General features: G+C 41.2%; 1 protein-coding gene across 6 annotated transcripts in view; it reads left to right on the forward strand.

The window, feature by feature from the left end:
- LOC116394196 (endonuclease V) overlaps positions 1–19,017 on the forward strand; it is a 55,024-nt gene continuing 36,007 nt past the window's right edge. For 2 of the 6 annotated variants that reach the window (XM_031867092.1, XM_031867093.1), the window contains exons 1-7: positions 1–165; positions 1,448–1,619; positions 4,480–4,614; positions 7,464–7,503; positions 8,448–8,560; positions 13,306–13,374; positions 13,569–13,697. In XM_031867092.1, the coding sequence (XP_031722952.1) occupies positions 122–165; positions 1,448–1,619; positions 4,480–4,614; positions 7,464–7,503; positions 8,448–8,560; positions 13,306–13,374; positions 13,569–13,697 (702 nt within the window). In that variant the 5' untranslated portion in view covers positions 1–121. The other 4 variants (XM_031867090.1, XM_031867088.1, XM_031867089.1 and 1 more) reach the window with 4 other exon arrangements.

The raw sequence follows: 19,017 nt of genomic DNA on the forward strand, positions 1-19,017 counted from the left end.
CAAAACAGAGACACGATACGAGCGCTGGTGCTCACGTTTGCTACTGTTAGTTAATTTTTTTACTTATTAAAAATCTTTTCCCCCCTCACCTGATTGTGTCCTCTTCACCAGACTGATACAGATGTTCGCTCCTCCTGGAGAAGATCTGGTCAACCAATGGGAGAGGTCAGAGTGCTGTTCTTTCGTTTACACACCTGGACTTTATACAGTAGCCTACACTAACTCACATACATGTACAACTTATCTCCAAACAGTGTAGCTACTTGTTATCATTAGCTGACTCGAAGTATTACCTTGCTAAAACAAAAAACAAAAACAAAGTGCTCCATAAGGTGCTGACAGATGTTGCTGCACTTGTCTGGGTCCCTATGTTGTTGTAACTCTTCTGCCAGCAGCTCTGGAGTTGTACCATCAGTCCCCAGCAGCCATTGATTTGTGAGTTTGTAATGACAAGGCCAGTGATAACGCCATGATTCCACATTATGTCCTTATGGTGCCTGCCATCTCCATCTGGGGGGTGTGTGTGTGTGTGTGTGTGTGTGTGTGTGTGTGTGTGTGTGTGTGTGTGTGTGTGTGTGTGTGTGTGTGTGTGTGTGTGTGTGTATAGCTGTAAAAGTCCAGCTGAGGACAGTGTGTTGGTATGCAAAGCCCTGGGTAGAGAAGTAGGCCATGGGTTGTCTTAAACCAATTACAATCTTGACCACCACCTACACATTGTAGTCCACAGTCCCTGGTCTCAGAATAGCGGAGCAGAACTTCTGTGCAGATGACATTGTACAAATTGGGGAATATGAAGACAAGTTTAGATTCACAATAAAAAGTAGTCATGCAAAAACACCAAACATTCCCTGATTCCAGCTTTGCTGCTTTTCTTTGTTTTATATAGTTATGAATTGAATATCATTCGGTTTTTGATTGTTAGTTTGACCAAACAAGACATTTGTTGTGTCTTCTAGGCAGAAACAAATAAAGGGTCTAGAGGCCTCAGGGGAATAAACCAGAGCTGAAACCTTTAGTCTATTCTTTGGTTGGCAGAAAATTAATCTGCAGGCAGTTATTTTAATAACATTTACTGACAAATTAACATTTAACTGTATTCTGTTGTTTGGATAAAACAAGCTATTTATTTAAATTCTAATGAACATTTCTCACTTTTTTCCCCTGACATTTTATAGACAGAACAATAAATTGCCTTCTTAAGACACCAGCAACCAAACTCTAACATTTCCTGAGTATTTAGCAAACTCACAAAATGTATTTATTCTTTCAACAAATCGTACTCCTCCTCATTATGGTGTGGTACCAGGTATGTTATTCTGGTGTAGAGAAAGACATATCACAGCCGGCCTAAACACCTATGTGTAATCGTAGAATGTAAACTCTAATAAGTTTCTCAACTACTCATTATTGGAAATACTGGATTGTTACTAGTCTGTCCTCTGTGCAGCGAGCAGGCTCGCCTCAGACTGCAGGTGATGGAGGAGGACACTGAGGACTGGCAGCAAAGTCCAGACTTCTCGGGCCTGGAGAGAGTCGGAGGAGTGGACCTGTCTTTTATTAAAGGGGATGACATCAACGCCTGCGCCCAACTCGTGGTGCTCAGCTACCCCGACCTGGAGGTGAGACGTTCCCCCGACTGTACCAAGTACTTTCAGATGGAGGAATCGATGAGCTTTGTCGGCCTCTAGTGGCGACAGCTGGGAACAGAATGCCTTTGCTCAGTCTGGTTGCACAGTGCCCCAACACCTCCACAACTGAACCTGTGTTAGTCAGATGAAGGCACATTTTCACAAGAAAGATATAATAAAAATATGTCATGATGTGAAACTATCAGAAAATCTTATTTGCCCTTAACAGTAGCCTTGCTAACTTTATTTTGGGAATGCAAGGCTTCATCACTTCTCACCTACGTATCTTGACTGCACGAGGAAGACTGTGAACACACTTCATCAAATGACTCATACTGTACTGCCACGATTGCTGTCTGGTTAGTTTTGGCAGCAGCCGATGTGATTTGATCACCTTAGATCATTTCTCTTTTTACTTTCTGTCTACAGCCGTCTGATCAGGAACTTTGTTCTACCAAAACAGATCCTGTTCAGGCTTTAACCTGTCCACTCATCCTGCCTTTGATTTTAGTTTTCTGCATGTAACCTTAAAAGACATCCCGTCTTTTAAGGCTGAAAATGTCCTTATTTGCTGAACTGGATTGGCCAGATGTACCTTACATTACATATAGTGCGGTATATGAATATATAGATACTTGAGCCATGAGATTGTATTACAGTTAAACTGGAAGATCACTAAAAGAAAGTTCAAAAGCGAGTTTCTTGACCTTTGAAACAGAAGGTTACTTTTTGGGGGCGTGAATCAGTAGTTAACTATACTACAAACAAACCAAGGGCTTAGGTCCGCACTTATTGACGCTTATGTGGGGACAACTGACTCATCTTCACGACAACTGAGTAAACTTCATCTGCTGAGGAAGATCAGGAAATTGTGTGGTCGAAAGCTCTGGAATACACTTCCATTTTTAAATTAATATTTGTACTTTTGGGTCATTTGCACATTGGCTCATAATAGCTTGTATTTAACACATATTGAAAGCTGTATTAATTGTAGTGTTTATGGCCAGCAGTGTTTTTAGCACCTAATCTGCTAAATGCTCCACTATGTTCACTAGCTAGATGCTAAAGTTGTCATTGTGCTGTTTGCTGCTAGGCAGGTAGCTTTCAGTGGGTTTATCAGAGCTTTCTAACCTTAAACAACTGCCTTCTTTCTGGCTGATGAGAGCAGTGAAACCAAAACCCAAACAGTAAAGTTTGCAAAGCTGCAAAAACCAAAACAATGAGTTTAAAGACGCTAAATATCTCCATAGAGCTGAGGGGAACTGCAGAGTTGGGTGTTATTTCTCTGAAGGCTCATCACTACGATTGACATCATCTATTGTTGATATAAAAATATTGATCATAGCAGTTTAAAGTGTAACAGTGTTGGAGAGGTGAAAACTCAACTGTAAATGAAAATAATTGCAAACTGGTAGCCACGATGCAAAAATCTTTGCTAAATTATGAAATAAGTTAAACAGTGTTCCCACGTATCCTGGAAACCTGGAAAACAGTAAGAGCACATGGGATATGAGAGAATAAGTCAAATGTAACCTATATTTACATTATTTAAGTCATTGTCTCTGTATTTGGGTCATTGTACGAGGAGAACAGAGATCAACAATACTGTAATACTGTGCTATAGAAATGCCAAATGCATTCTAATCGTACATGGACCCGACAATATCATGAAGGAATTGTGAACTACCTGTGAAAAGTGCTTATTTCTTAATACAAACATCCAAACTCAAATTGGCCTTTGAATATTATTGATTCACCTTGTAAAACAGCCTTCAAATCATTTTTACATGCGCCTCTTCTCATGGATGTGATGGATTTTAATATTCTTAACCCCAAAGGTTTGTGGATGTCTAATCTCATCCAAATCAATTTCCTGAAAACAGATTTGCCAAGCATAAAAAGCAATATTAATACACCTGAGAGCTGAGGTTTAGTATACAACACAGCTCAAGGTCCAGTCCTGTTACAAGCGCTGTTGTTGAAGTGACTTTGGCAGTTCTAATTTTCATTTCATTATTCTCTTTTCTGAAAGCCTTTCACAAGCATTCCTCCTCACTGGCATTTATCTGTGCACTAACATGGGCTGCTGGCCCCTTCTGATTATATAACCCATTATAATTAATGACATTTTGGGGGGGGGGGGGGGGGCATTGACAGATCCAGAATGCTAGTTGACATTTCTGATAGTTAAGTCTGTTATGAAAACGTCCTTGTGTCGAGCGCCAGTGGCTTGCCTTCATCCACCAGCGAGAGCTTTTACATATTTCATTTGTAGCCGTTGCTTGTAGGCCTTGACAAGAGGTGCTTGTATCTGATGTTGCAGCATCTAACACTGAGGCACATTGTGTCTCTGAACATGAGACTTACAGAGTGGATATGTTCGCTGTAATATCTTCTCAGATAATATCATTTGAAAGCTGCATAACCTTAATTTGTAACAGTGTCCACTTCTGAACACAGCAGGCTACTTAAATCCAATAACTTGTCTGATGCTCAGAACATGTTCACAGCCTTAAATCAAGAACATGTTCACAGCCTTAAATCAACAAGAGGTAAGAGATGTTTCATTTTGTGCCAGATGGGGGATGCTAGTGATGATCTTATACAGCTTGTTTGTGCATCTGTGGACTCACCGTTAAATACACACTGAGGTGGATGCATTTGTCCAAAGCATGACCCTATGATCCTGACAGTGTCATTTTCTGAGCTGCATTCAGGCCAAAAGATGCATCCAAACCCGGTGCTGTTATTACACTGAATTGACACTGTTCTTATGGGTGTGTGTCAGTGAGCAGGCAGGTAAGGGGTTGGTGTACTGAGATATATTAACCGCTGTTTCAACTTTTCCCAGGTGCTCTATGAAGACAGTCAGATGGTGACCCTGACGGCCCCCTACATAGCTGGCTTCCTGGCCTTCAGAGAAACCCCTTTCCTTCTGGATGCTCTGCAGCGGCTGGAGAGGAACCAGCCCAAACTTCTGCCTCAGGTCAGCTTCTGCACAAACACACTAATGTGAGACATAGATGATTAAGGGATAGTTTGGATCTTTAGAGGTAGGGTTGTATGAGGTACTCACATAGTCAGTGTATTACCTACAGTAGATGGCGGTTGGCATGGCCTCAGTTTGGTGAAACAGATAGAAGTACCAGCACAGAAGCAAAACAATGCACTGCTGTGGATGGGTGCAGCAGTTGTCTTTCTTCTTCTTGTTATAAATAGTTAGGACATTTTGCCTCAAATGAAAGAGCACGCTTTGGATTTACTTCATCGTGGTGCTAGAGGAGAACCTCACATGATGTTTTTTAACATTTTGAGGTTAGACTTGTGAGACTTTATTTGGGTCTTCTATGTCACACTTGTGTGTTGAAGAATATGTGAAAGGCGTTGCTCACTTTTCCACTTGCAGAAAAACATAGATATTCAAACCTGACTTTCGAAGTTCGATATTGATATTCAAACTTCAAAATTTTGATGTACTTCAATCCCTTTTTCTTCATCTTTGATCTTTCATTTTTGATTCTTCCGTTTTGCTTGCATTCAACCAGTTTCTGAAAGTCACATGTGATTTGGTTTCAAATTTGGCTATTTCAAAACATTTCGAGCAGGATGCATGCAAGCTTTCTTTCTGAGTGAGATGATAAGATCAATACCATCCTGTTGTCTTTGAGCACAGAACTGGAGGGAGGAAGTGGTTAGCCTAGCTTGGCATTAAGACTGGTGCCAAGGGGATCCAGCCTAACTCTGTCCAATATTAAAAAATATTCATAAGAAAACCTCTAAAGCTAACTAATCAACATGTTATACATCAGTGGTTTCACCTGAACACAAACAGAAACATAAAAATGTGTGTTTACTGTATATTGCAACCTGTGACATAGTTGCAGCAACTCCCCCAAAAATAAGAATATTTATTTTTATTGAAACACAAACATTATAGAAATGCAAATGATTCAGGCAGCTTTAGCACTGTTGGGAGGCAAATGTTTGCCACTTTGGACAGAGTCAGGTTAGCTGTTTCCCCCTGCCTCCAGTATTTATGCTAAGCTATTTCCCAAAATGTTGAACTATTAATCGTGGCACCAGGGGAAAGCTGCCGTGTATCAAGATGGTTCGTCCTCAATAAACAGTGGCCATAAAGCTCAGTCTCAGCTTGTCAGGCTCAATTGTCTCCTTGCTCACCTGTAGTTGTACTGTGCTCGCCTCAGGGGGGCCGCGGCTCAGGTGTGCTTTGATTGTAATGATAAAGCCAGCATGCTAACATGCTTACACATTAGAATCAGTATTAGTGATGACGTGCTAGCTGTAATCTCATAGTACAGATGGAATTTTTGTCATTCATTTTTGAGGTCTCCAGGATGAACTGAAGAGATGAGTATATGAAAATCACAGACTTATAAAAGCGGGTTTGAGGTTACCGACACTGAACGAGACACTGACACTATTCGGCTCATTTAAATGGTGCAAACCTTCCATTACTTCATGCACATTAAAACACACTGAATGAATTGCAACTCTTGTGACAAAGCTCTTCAGTTCTCCCTCTCTCCCCAAAAGTCGCCTCTAATTCATCCTCACCCACTCACTTCCGTTTGTCGCAGCCCACGCGCCTCCCACTCTGTCTCTCTGTCACCATGCACGGAGGGGTGCAGAAACAACACACACACACACACACACACACACACACACACACACACACACACACACACACACACACACACACAGAGTTCTATTTGTTCTGACATTTAGCCCTGGACAGATGCAGTCACTGCTCCGTTTATCTGCCACCTTTGAAGTGATGTTTTTCCCAGTGACTTATGATTCACAGCTGAAATAAGGCTTCAAGAATTCATCGGAGTCGTGGGGCTGGAAGAGTTAGAGCATCAGTGTGAGGAGCTTGTCTCTGACTAACACTAACTTTTGAAACTCAGTATAAAGACACTCGGCTATCTCACACTCTATTGTCCCTTTCACACATGCAGTCTGTCTATCCCCGACATGCTCCGGGAACAGGGGGTCATGTGTGAGTAGGAGCGGGGCTCGATATTCAGGGGAATCTGTACCACCGATTTCCCACCTCAAGATCTCGTAACATTTAACGGAAAATGCTTGTACTTGAGGGTTATGTCCGACGAACGACACTTCCACGTAGAACAAATCACCGCTCATGACGTACTTGAATTTGAATGAAAGCATTTACGCCAATGCTTTCGCAGGCGATTTGACATGTCTCGCAAACTAGTTCAATATTGAATACTAGTGAGGCTCCGGAGCGAGTTATCCAGTGCACGTACAGCTGGCCTTGCCCCTTCTTCTTCTGGTGACTTTTATGGTGACTAGCATCCATAAGTGATGCATCACCATCTTCTGCTGAACTTCTTCCTTGCCCCTTCTGTTCCAGCATTGTCATATTTCTGAATGTAGTGCATGTGTGAGTATAGAGGAAATCACTGGCGGTGCCTCAAAGGTTATCCCAGTAATTTACTGGGAGCTATGTGTGAAAGAAGCTTTCATCTCCTGACATTGTATCAGACAGTGGTAGCAGCAGGGCAACAGACTGCAGATAAGCAGAAAAAAAGTTTCAGTTGTTTATATCAAAGTTTATATCAGGAGAGCACAGGTGGATCTAATAACATTAACGGTGCCTCTGCTCCACTGAAGTGTCTCATCAGCCATGATTAACCTTATTGATTACACCTGTTTTTCCTGCTGTGACATGTCGCCTATCAAAATGTGCAAATGTACAATAAGCCTTCAACTTTGCAACATGAACAGTAAACAGCTACATCTTTGTTTTGTACTATAGCTTTCTTCATTTCAGTTGTGCCCTCTCAACAGGTGGTGTTTGTGGACGGGAATGGTCTCTTCCACTACAGAGGTAAGTCAAGCTGCTCTATATTGATCTTTTTTACAACATGTTACATTTCATGGCATGAAAAGCACTGCATTCCATTTAGGTGTTATGCTGCGTTCATGTATTGTAAGCATATGGGAAGAACTTATTATTCGGTGTTTTTTGCATTATGAACATATTTTCCACACTTAACTGCTCATAATTATATTCAAACGGTAGGATGTGAATATACTAGCATGTGTGGGACCAAGCTGGCAGGCATGAGGAGTCAAAAGTGGGTTTTCAAAAATAGGGTTTTATTTACCCAAAAATGAAAGTTATAAAATTAGCAACAAAGTTCTGGGCCCATAAAAGAGGTAAACTAAAGAGAGTTTAACTCAGGCTCTACTAACTCAACATTAACAGAACAAAACTGACCTGACAAAATGGACCTAATTAACTGAACACAAAGGGGATGATATATATTGGCTGATCAGACCATCTTTTTTAAACAAAGGGGATTTGAAAACACAGAAACAAACACTACCGATTAAACTCTACATACAAAACAAAAGAGGACAAGTAGCATATCAGTATAAATATATTTTAGCAATTAACCAAACAAAAGCACCAATAAATTAATGTACTCTAAGAAATAAAACAAACAATCTACTAGAACTGAAGATCCCAATCCTCCCCATGCTGAGCCAGGCTCTTGGTACATTCTGATTGGCTACTTTCTGTATTTAAGAGCTCTGCTTTAAGGGGTGCATCAGATATTAAGATTCAGATCCATTTAAGCTCATTTAAAAACACTTGTTCAGAGTTCAAGTTGAGCTGTCTTGTCTCTCTCTTTAAAAAAAGGCTCTGCAGTAACAAAGTCATTACTATGGTGTCAACACTCTTGAAACCCCAGTTACTCTTGACTCAAGAGTAACTCTGGTTTCTCTGAGCTTTGTTTTGACATTGTCCCTGTTTGGACCCTGCAGAGTTCGGCCTGGCGTGTCATCTTGGAGTGCTGTCGGGGCTGCCGTGTGTGGGTGTGGCCAAGAACCTGCTGCAGGTGCAGGGTGTGTACAAGAATGAAGAGCACCAGTCACAGGTGAGACTTGACTTGAACTCAGGTTTTTTTTTTTCCCACACTTGACAAAGTTGTTGATTTGTTTTTGTCCCTTCTGTGCTGTGGGTCATCAATGTAGAGAATATGATGTGCTACCTCATATATTGTTTTCATTCCTGCCGTGTACAAATGTTGTTTCTTTAAAAGAGGTGCCAACCACGGGTCAATGAATTATTTAACTTATCAAAGTGTAATCACTTTTCTTTTTTTTCTGCTGTGTTTGTTGCTCACTGCTTTCCAAAATATGCAAAGAGATGTCAGGGACGAAGCAAAGGACAAAATCCTCACTTGCTTTTAAATGTGCATGTGAACTCACACTTGCACATCTATTTGTGAATGTGTGCGTGTTAGTGTAATGCTGTTTTGACAGTGTGTCTTTTATTACAAGCCAAGGCCTTCTTGTGTGGCTAATGCACAAAGAAGCCTGTGACTTTTTGAATGCAAATCAAGCTGGAACACATACCCATTGGTCAAAGTATACCTGTGGAACAGCACTAACTGGATCTCATTAACATGCAAATGTTCACCTTGTTTCAGTCTGCAGCCTCAGTGACCTGTTGTGGAAAGAATAAAAACAAGTCAAAGTTAAATCCATATGAGCAGAAGTCTGGCTAGTCTAAAGTAAGAGGATATACAGAGTCTTAAAAAGAGTGGCCTTTTTTGAACATTTCTTTGAACATTTCAGATATCCACAATCCCATTTTTACTTGTCAAAACTGATGTGAGCCATTCTGGCATATTATTATCTTTTTGGATATCCAGAACAGATATCTGCAATTGCAGATATTCATATTGTACATATCTGTAATGACATTTTAACTAGTCACAATGTATTTTGGAAATTCAAAAGTACATTATGGATATCTCTAATGTTTTTTTTGCTTTGGATATCTTGTATTAAAATCATGACGACTAACAGTTGGATATCTGAAATGTTCTTCCTGGTAAGAATTATATTGCAGATATCCAGAATGTTCATTCTAGATATCAAAAGTGCAATTGTGGATATCTGAAAGTGGAAGCTGAATGGTAAAAGTGTGACGTACTTTCTCTTCGGAACAATGACATTGTTCATTTTGACTATAGAAAGAGTTGTATATATAAGATCTTCAATACATATCCAGATTAGCTGTTAAATGACTTGTCATACTGTAGATGCCTTTACACACAGACTATTGGAAAAGAGTTTTAAATGGGATCTTCAGCAACCTGAAGCAAACCAACACCCACATGGTGTGAACTCCTCATAGAAAGAGCTTGAACTCTGTCTTTGCTCTGAGGTGACAGTGATGATAATTGACCCCAAGTGCTTTCCCTCTGGAAAATATCAATATGCAAATTCTTTGTACATGATGTTGATGTGTAGAAGAGCAGTGATGGGCATTTCCTGGACTTGCGAATGACAAGTGCTGTTGAAAAGTTTCTAAGGGAACCAGCATGGCAGGCTCTTGCAATCAGCTCATCCAGTGCTAACTCCATTAGCAGGCAAAGAGACTCTCTGCTTATATCCCCAGCGGTCTTCATGTAGTAGTGTAACATACTAATTCAATCCTCTGTAGGAGTGTATCCATCTCCCTCAATTACTGTTAGTGGCTTTGGCGTCAAAAAATGTTGGATCGTCTCTGCTGCAGGGTAGAATCTGATCTTTGTCTCTACAGAACACGGTCGCTGCCGAGGATGCAGTCACACATATCTGCTGATGCTAATCCCAGTGGCTCGGTACATGTTCATTATAGGTATCGGGTTGCTCCGACAGTACACGACTATGATGCATCTTTGGGCTCAAGCTATCGGCTTTGGATCAGTTTGCCGTCCATATTGATGTAATTGTAACTCTCTGGGGCTCTGTCTAATTTGGCTACAGACACGGCACAGGTTTGCGACGCCTCAGGTCAACACTGCCGTTGGTGTTTGAGTGTTTAGTAGGAAATTAACTGTGAAGTAAACTGTGAAACACAAGCCATGTTACCAAATTTCAGAAAATTAGCTGGTAAGAAATAAGATTAGCTATTACCGGATCTACACGCACGCCGCCACGTACCACTGACGAGCAATATGCTGCCATGCTCAATTAGATCTCAGAAAAAGTTTCCAAAAACTCTGCGAGTTTTCATAAAAACCTGTGGTCTAAGTGTTTCTGAAGGTTACAGAGAGACATTTCTCTCAGTTTCTGTCATTAAATGTTCAAGCTTCAAGAGCAAAGGCGTGTGTGTGTGTGTGTGTGTGTGTGTGTGTGTGTGTCTTTATCAGACGCCAGAGCACAGAGGGTATAAATGTGAAGATACAACACTCATTGTGTGGTCTGTAATTATTAAAACTATATGTTAGGTTTTTATACCGGTCTGTAGCTTCCCAGTAGGATTCCTTATGTATTTCAATTTGAACATTACAATTTTGGTTGGAATTATTTTTTTTTCCCCTCCTTCTCTGTCTCTCACTCACTCAGTGATGGCCTGGCTGTAACTCACACTAGTGTGTTATTGATGACTTGCTCGGTCTTTCTGACTTCTGCTATTCTGGCTCCAGCCCTACTCTTGCTTCATAGGAGCCAAACCTCTCTCTCTCTCTCTCTCACTCACACTCTCACTCACAGCCCTCATCCCAGCCAGGATCGGAGGCCGTGTGCGGCCCCCCCCCCCTGTCTCCCTGCTGGCTGCTTGCTGTAATCAGTCACAGGAGAGCAGACACCCCATCCATCATGGAGGCTAAGCTCCCTTCATCGCTCTGGCCCATAACCTACAGCACACCTGTCAACAGCCAACGCCCACATCACTACGTCTGACTTTGCTCGGCCTTTTCGACTGTTTAACCAAAACTTTAATTCCTATAGAAAGAAAAAACGTTTTTAAAATGCAGGCACCTTGAGTGCAAGGCATCTCATGGTGCAATGCAGGCACCTTGACGGCATCAACTAATCCGAAATATGAAGTATCGCTTAGGTTTAGTCAATTTTTTTTTATTATCAGCAAATCTTAGCCAGTTTCTGTCATCATGTCTGATTGCACGGATTTACTCTTTAGTTATTTTTCTTAGTATGACTGATTTAATAGGAAGCCACTGTGGACTCTAAGGCCATGGTTTTCTCAGGTTTAAGGAGAGTGCTCCTTGAGGATCAAGTCTGTTTTTTGTTGTTTTTATTGTTATGAATGTCTATGAAGTAACTGGCTTGCTAGCATCTCAGTGGCGGCTATGAAAAGAGCTATTTAGATGCAAACAAGAAGTCAAACTGTGATAACTTCCAATATATTTTAGCCCAGTAAATATTGACTGTTGCTTTTCAAAAATAAGAAAAATAATAATAATTTTGGCCCCAATCCCCATCACTTTTTAATATTGGGTATCTGATAATAGTCTCATCCAATATTCGATTATTACTATTATTATTACTATTATTATTATTATTATTATTATTTGGTTTATTAAACGTTTAAATGATTTTATTGATTGAGTTTCTCTCAGCAGAAGTTTGTTTGGTGAAGAGGATTTTTAGAAGCAAAAATCTTCTTCAAAATAGAACATAGTACATTTCTGTTTTTGGACAAATGTTTTGTAGAAAAGCCTGAACAAACACCATTTTAACAAAGAACATAATAATCAGTGAAATCACCTGACAGTGATAGTGTCTGTCTGGAGAAAACAAAATGCACCTGTGCCGTACCCGCGTTCTTCAAAATCAAAGTCCAAAGTAGAGGAGGAAAAATCCCAATTTTCTTAGTGTCCTAAAGCTTCACCTTGGTAAAACAGACACAGCTGTTTTTGTGTTAATATGTGTAATATAATGACTTTCAGGGTTGCTACAGTTGACACATTAACGGCAGAGTCACGCTAACAAGAAGTTATTTTTCATCAAGCTGTCAACGTTTTGGTTTGGAACATGTATTCTTAAATAAACATTTGAATATGAAGTAAATATCCATCCATCCATCCATTTTCCACCGCTTATCCGGGGTCGGGTCGCGGTGGCAGCAGGCCAAGCAGGCTGACCCAGACCTCCCTCTCACCGGCAACATGTTCCAGCTCATTCTGGGGGATCCCGAGGCGTTCCCAGGCCAGCTGGGAGATGTAATCCCTCCAGCGTGTTCTGGGTCTTCCCCGGGGTCTCTTCCTAGTTGGACGTGCCTGGAAAACCTCCAGTGGGAGGCATCCTAATTAGATGCCCGAACCACCTCAGCTGACTCCTTTCGACGCGAAGGAGTAGCGGCTCGACTCCAAGCTCCCTCCTGATGACCGAGCTCCTTACCCTATCTCTAAGGCTGAGCCCGGCCACCCTACGGAGGAAGCTCATTTCGGCCGCTTGTAGCCGCGACCTTGTCCTTTCGGTCACGACCCAGAGTTCGTGAACATAGGTGAGGGTAGGAACGTAGACCGAGTGGTAAATTGAGAGCTTTGCCTTCCGGCTCAGCTCCCTCTTCACCAAGACGGTCCGGTGCAGCGCCTGCTTTACTGCTGCAGCCGCACCGATCCGCCTGTCGATCGAAGTAAATATAACACTTATTATTTCTTGTCAATCAAGAATTTGCTATCCTTCAAAAATGTGCTTTGGTTTGGAGTGTGAAAACATACCAAAGCTCCAAATGTATGGCGATGAAAGTCAAGTCCCAGAGCTTAAAGAACAAGAAGAGAGCGAGAAGCCTCCACAGCAGGTTAATCGTTTGCTTCACTTTGCTGCTATTTGTATTGCCGTGCATCTTTTTTTTACTTTGATTTTTGTGTCTTTGCCTCCGCAGATAGCTGCTCTGCAGAAAGGAGGAGACAGCTTCCCACTCACAGCCGCCTCAGGCAAAGTGCTTGGAAAGGTGCGGCAAAGGACAGACACACACAAAAAAATAGAAACATATACTTTTAACAAAGATGTTGTTTTGTTGCTGCTGACTTCAAAGAGCACCCACCCGACTGAAAGTCAAACTCAACAAAATGTGTATGCCGATCACAATAAGAGGGAGGGAGAAATGTGGTCCAAGTAACGAGAGCCATTTCTTTTTGTGTCCAGGCATTGCGGAGCTCCGACAAGAGCTCTAAGCCGGTGTACGTGTCCGTCGGCCACAACATCAGTGTGGACACAGCTGTACGCCTCACACACTCCTGCTGCCGCTACCGGGTCCCAGAACCCATCAGACAGGTATGCACACACACACACACACACACAACCACACACACTGCCTGTCAAAAGTGAGTTCACCAATCGGTACAGTGTGGCAGAGCGGCTACATTAGAGCCTGTCCTGTAGAAAAGGCAGAGCAAGAAGCGAAAGATTTAGTGATCAGATGGAAGCTGTGAGGCAGAGCGAGCAGTGCTCATCACTTGTGTAACAGCGTCCTGCTGTGAAGCAGGGACGTGTTTGAACATCATGCTGTGTGTTTCAACAGCAAGGCCTGGGAGACTTGTAAAATGACAGGGAACAATGTATGCAGCCAAAATAGGGATGCTCTGATTTAGCAATGTGGAAAACCCTGTTTCAGACAATAATACGGTGCTAATTGTCAGGGTCCTACAAAGCTACAGTGTGACAGTGAAGAGTGTTTTAGCTCTAAGGCAGGCAATCCTTTTTTTCTGTCTTACAGCATATTGCCAATGCTGTTATCCTAAAAATATGTTTTCCACTGACAACAGGTAGCTGTGGGTAACGGTATTGGTTGGAAGTGATGGTACGATATTAAGATACTCTGAAATACTTACACTCATAATGCTTTGCTCACTTACTGTGAACATCTTGTTTGAAATATATTTCATTTTCACATGTATACGCTTATTTTGTTCAAGAGAATGTCGGCTAGTAAAGACAAGGGTTTCACTTATATACGGTGTATGTGCCTTTTATTATTGGTCTGCATGTATCTCTAAGCCAAACGTTGGAGAAGAGATAACAGACACATTGTTCTGGTGGAATGATTCATGTTTCAGCAGGACAGTGACGGTAAGCACGCAGCCAATTACCTTCACACGCCTGCATTACCCACAATGCAACTCCACTGCCACCAGTGCTTTGTAGAGATTCTGGTGTGTTATGCTAGTAGTTGCTAATGTGGCCTTGAGCCGCTAGCCTCAAGCAGACATGAGGAGTGGGCTACAATGGTCTGATGAACTCACTTTATAACTCAACATTGCCAGATTTTCTTCCTTTACAAACCTTTAGTCTTCAGCCCCAACCGTCCTGTCGAGATATTCACCAAAGATTTGCATTACTTGTGATGACCGATCCTAACTTTAACCATTAGGTCAATGCCTAACCTCAACTATCTTCCGTGAGTTTCAAATTGAGGGATACCATCTCGGCACGACCCCTGACAAAGACCCCACTGATGCTGACCCAAATTACATCACTTGAGGCAATTTATCAGACATTGTTTTTTTTGTTGATTTTTCTTCCTTTCTTTCCGTTTTAGTTAGCGAGACGATATAATGAACTGAATTTAATTTAACCTCACTATAAATGTTTTAGTGTCACTTTACACATGTATGCCATCTACTGTGTAGTGCACCCTCAACAATGAAGTAGGTACAAAAAATCAGCATTGGCTTTACTGGTTTCATGAGTAATGTCAAATGAATCTTTTTAACAGCATTATTTTTGTTGCCAAAAAGCCAAAAAGTTTTCTCTCAAAAACGCAATCATTTAAAGTCATTTATGAGATTTGAACTGATCTCTCATCCTGCTTCAGGCTCTCTGTCTTGCTGCCACTAGGCTGTGCTGTGCTTCTGCTGTTCACTGTGCTTTTACTTCCAATCACACCACACACACACACACCCACGCATCTCAAAATCAGTTTTTTCGCCAGGGGAGCTGCAGTAGCTGCGGCTAACTCATCCCCTTCTATATATGTGTGTGTGTGTGTGTGTATGTGTGTGTGTGTGTGTGTGTGTGTGTGTGTGTGTGTGTGTTTATTTCATCTAAGTGTCATGTGTTTAGCTGGTGGGTGGTGGTGGAGGAGGAGCAGGCGTCTCCGGCAGCCACAGGGACTTAATGTGGACATCAGAGAGAACCAGGGACACTCTCACCTTCCTCTGTCCAATCACTGGCACCTCTGTCTTTATTTCTCTCTTCATCCAACTGTTTTCCCTTCTCTCCCTGACTTCCACATTCCCTTTTCTCTCTCTCCATCTCCCACTTTTGCCCTGCTTTCTCTGCCTCCCGCACATATTTTCTATTCTCTTTACTGCTGACATCACAGAAAAAAACACATCACAGATCAAGATCTGGTGAGTGTCATGTCCGGAGTTGAACTCTGAGTTTACGTATTTCTTTCGTGGACAGAGCAAGATTCAGGTCCCTCAGGTCGGAGAAACCTCAGTTGCAACTTGTTGAGGAAAAAATCTAAAGCTGTCAATCTGACAGGAAGACTGTCTGAATTACATAACGGTTTTCTTTGTGAAGTCTGGAGATATACTGCAGCGTTCAGCCCCTCTGTCCAAACACTCATAATGGCAGATTGAAGGCAAAAAAGTGCACATATACATGTAATGACCTGCTAAAAGAATGCATGCAGACACTCGAGTGCATTCACATATCGAATAAGCAAATGTATGAAATTAATGTCTGCACATATATTCATGGACATGCACTTGGTTGGACTCGGAAGCTAAATGTTGCCAGCGTCTGCAGACATCGTGTTGTGGTTTGCATCTAATGGTAGTTCACCGCTGACACGCACAAAGCAGCTCTCAGAAAAGGGCATTGACTGAACTCTTGAGGAGTGGGATGTGTAGCACACATGGCATTTATGTTGACGAAAGTAGAAATCGCATAACTCATTATGCAAGGAGAAATAATGATACTGGTAGCATACACAGATGGATGACACATTTAAAGGTTAAAGGTGTTAAGATCAACTAAGTGTCCTCGTGATGTGTTGCTCCACCACACGCCTCCATAACAGCTTTAATGCTCCTTGTCATAGGTTGTACAAGGCTGAAACACTCCAAACTCTCTTAGGTGTTCGGTTGGGTTGACTCTAAAGGCCACAGAATATGATTTATCAGTCAGTGAGCCCTCGTATGGAATCTGTATTCATTATGTTTCTCCACTAATGTGTTCATATTTATCTTGCCGCCCCACTGTATGTGACAGACGGAGGTAATTGTGTGTATTAAATCCAAACCAAGAAATGTCACTAAGGTCTATAAAAGTGCTTGTTACTGCATAAGAACCCAGTTATTTTCTGAAAATATAGCTGTTTTTGTTAGTTTCACCAGTAGTCCATAATGCAACGGTATTCAATTTACTATTAAATCAATTTACAATTATTGCAGTATTACATTTTCGGAAGGTCTGACTGTACAACAAAACGAAACCTTTATACTGACTTTATTAATGACCTTCATAAGGTAATTTATATAATGATTGTATAAAGTACCTGTACTGTTTGTCCGAATGAGATTTACCCGGTGAAGATGAGTGAGTACAAGTCATCGACAGTGTGCAGGAATTCATCTTCTATTCATATTAAATTATGCCTAAAATGGAGAAAGGCAGCAAATCCTCATGTTTGAGAAAAAGAAGAAAAAGAATGTCTAAAAATGATAAATATATTTATTCATTATCAACGTTTCTGTTGATCCAGCTCCTTAGTTAATTGACTATTGTTTCAGCACTACATCCTTCAGAGCATTGTTACATTTGATTATATTTTGTGGAAGGTACAAAGTGTGTTTTGGATTAGCTCAGTGAGCCAGGTGTTACTTTAAGTTTTAATACTCCGTAATAATGAGTTGCAGAGAAAGGGATCTACTGCTTCATCACAGCTGCTGGGTTTTCTTTTTGTAAAACACTAAGTGCAAATTAACCCTTTTACTCCTGTTGCTCTTCCCGTCTTCTCCACCCCTCTCTCCACTATTTAATACGATCCTCTCACTTGACATCATGACTGAATTAAACCCCTCCTTCCACAGCTTGAGAGATTCAGAGAGAGAAAGATGAAAGGAAAAGATGACATCATGGTTGGATTCTGCAGTGAAGGCTCATGTGTGAACGCACTGCTGCAGAATCTCATATACCCCAGTGCATTGGTAAAACACACATGTACACGCCAGAACTCAGACTAATTCACGACACAGTTATGCTCCCTCACACCATTAAATTCTCACACTTCTACTGTATTCCACTGTATTCCACTTCACCTGCATGTGATGGGAAAGAGGCCGCGAGCTGACACCTGCCTCGATTCATTCTCTGCTTCTTTTTTTTACTCTCCAGTCACTATGACAGCGAGAGAGTGATGAGCAGAGGTCAGAGGGAGGAAGCTGACATGATGTTGTATTAGTGGCCACTCTAATCCTTGTAGAAGCACATTGTGGCTTGTGGTTCATTGTCTCTTTTCATAGAAACGAAGTTATCGCCGCTGTGTGGACATCATGCATTTTGTCGCGTGCATGCATGTGTCTGTCTGTCAAACATTCACTGGCTTCAGCTTCTCTAATGCAAATATTTGCTAGTTTTCAGTTTAAAAAAATCATTTTAAGCTGAATTTCTTTGAGAATTGGACCATTGGTTGGACAAAAGACATTCTAAGACATCACCTTGAGCTATGATGAACTGAAAATAAAATAATTGGTAGTCCCTATATACAATTTTGAAAAGTAGTCATTTGTCGTCAATGATGTTTTGTTTTTTTCTCAAACTCTTTGATTTCTGCTTCCTTGGATATATAGTAGTTGTTGGATATATAGTGGTCTATTTACATATGATAAAACTGTAAGATTACATGATTTTTGATGGATACCCAAAGTCTTTTGTCTTATTTACCTCTCGTCCTTATCCAATGTTTTGCCAGTGTGATGTTCATATATTTAAAAAACAACTGCCGCCGCCTTTGCTTGATTATCATAATGGCAATTTGTTAGTTTTTATTCTGATCACCAATTGTATCTTTGTGATGCTCTGATTGGATAATTTACCCGCAATCTATGTATATTATATACCTAGATAAATACAGCATATATAAGGAACTGAGATGAAGGTTGTGTTGACTGAATCTTGTGTCCCCTTCATTGAAGTTGTGCTGCCCTCCAACTCACCTGTCAGACATTTGGGTAAGCCGAAATATCTTTTAGTTGTTTTAAAGAGATTCCTCTGAAAATCAACAACTGCTTCTTAACACAACTAACTAAGCTATAACAACAGTAACATGACTTACAATTTATTTCGGACCAAACTACTTCTCCCAGGAAACGTGCAAGAAAGTATTATGAAATACCAGACTTGTAAAATAAAGCGTTACCAGCAGAGTAACTTCCACATGTTCAACTTGAAAAAACCTGCGGGTCACAAGCTTTCTCTTCTGACCTTTCTGCTCACTTATTGTACACAAAACATGTGCACACACAGTCCATCCACAGACACACATGCAACCCTGTACACATACCCACAAGCACAGTTTGTACACACACACACACACGCACACACACACACACACACACACACACACACACACACACACACACAC

Source organism: Anarrhichthys ocellatus, unplaced genomic scaffold (assembly GCF_004355925.1).
Source record: "Anarrhichthys ocellatus isolate YVR2014 unplaced genomic scaffold, GSC_Weel_1.0 scaffold38, whole genome shotgun sequence".
In the NCBI taxonomy this organism is placed as follows: Eukaryota; Metazoa; Chordata; class Actinopteri; order Perciformes; family Anarhichadidae; genus Anarrhichthys; species Anarrhichthys ocellatus.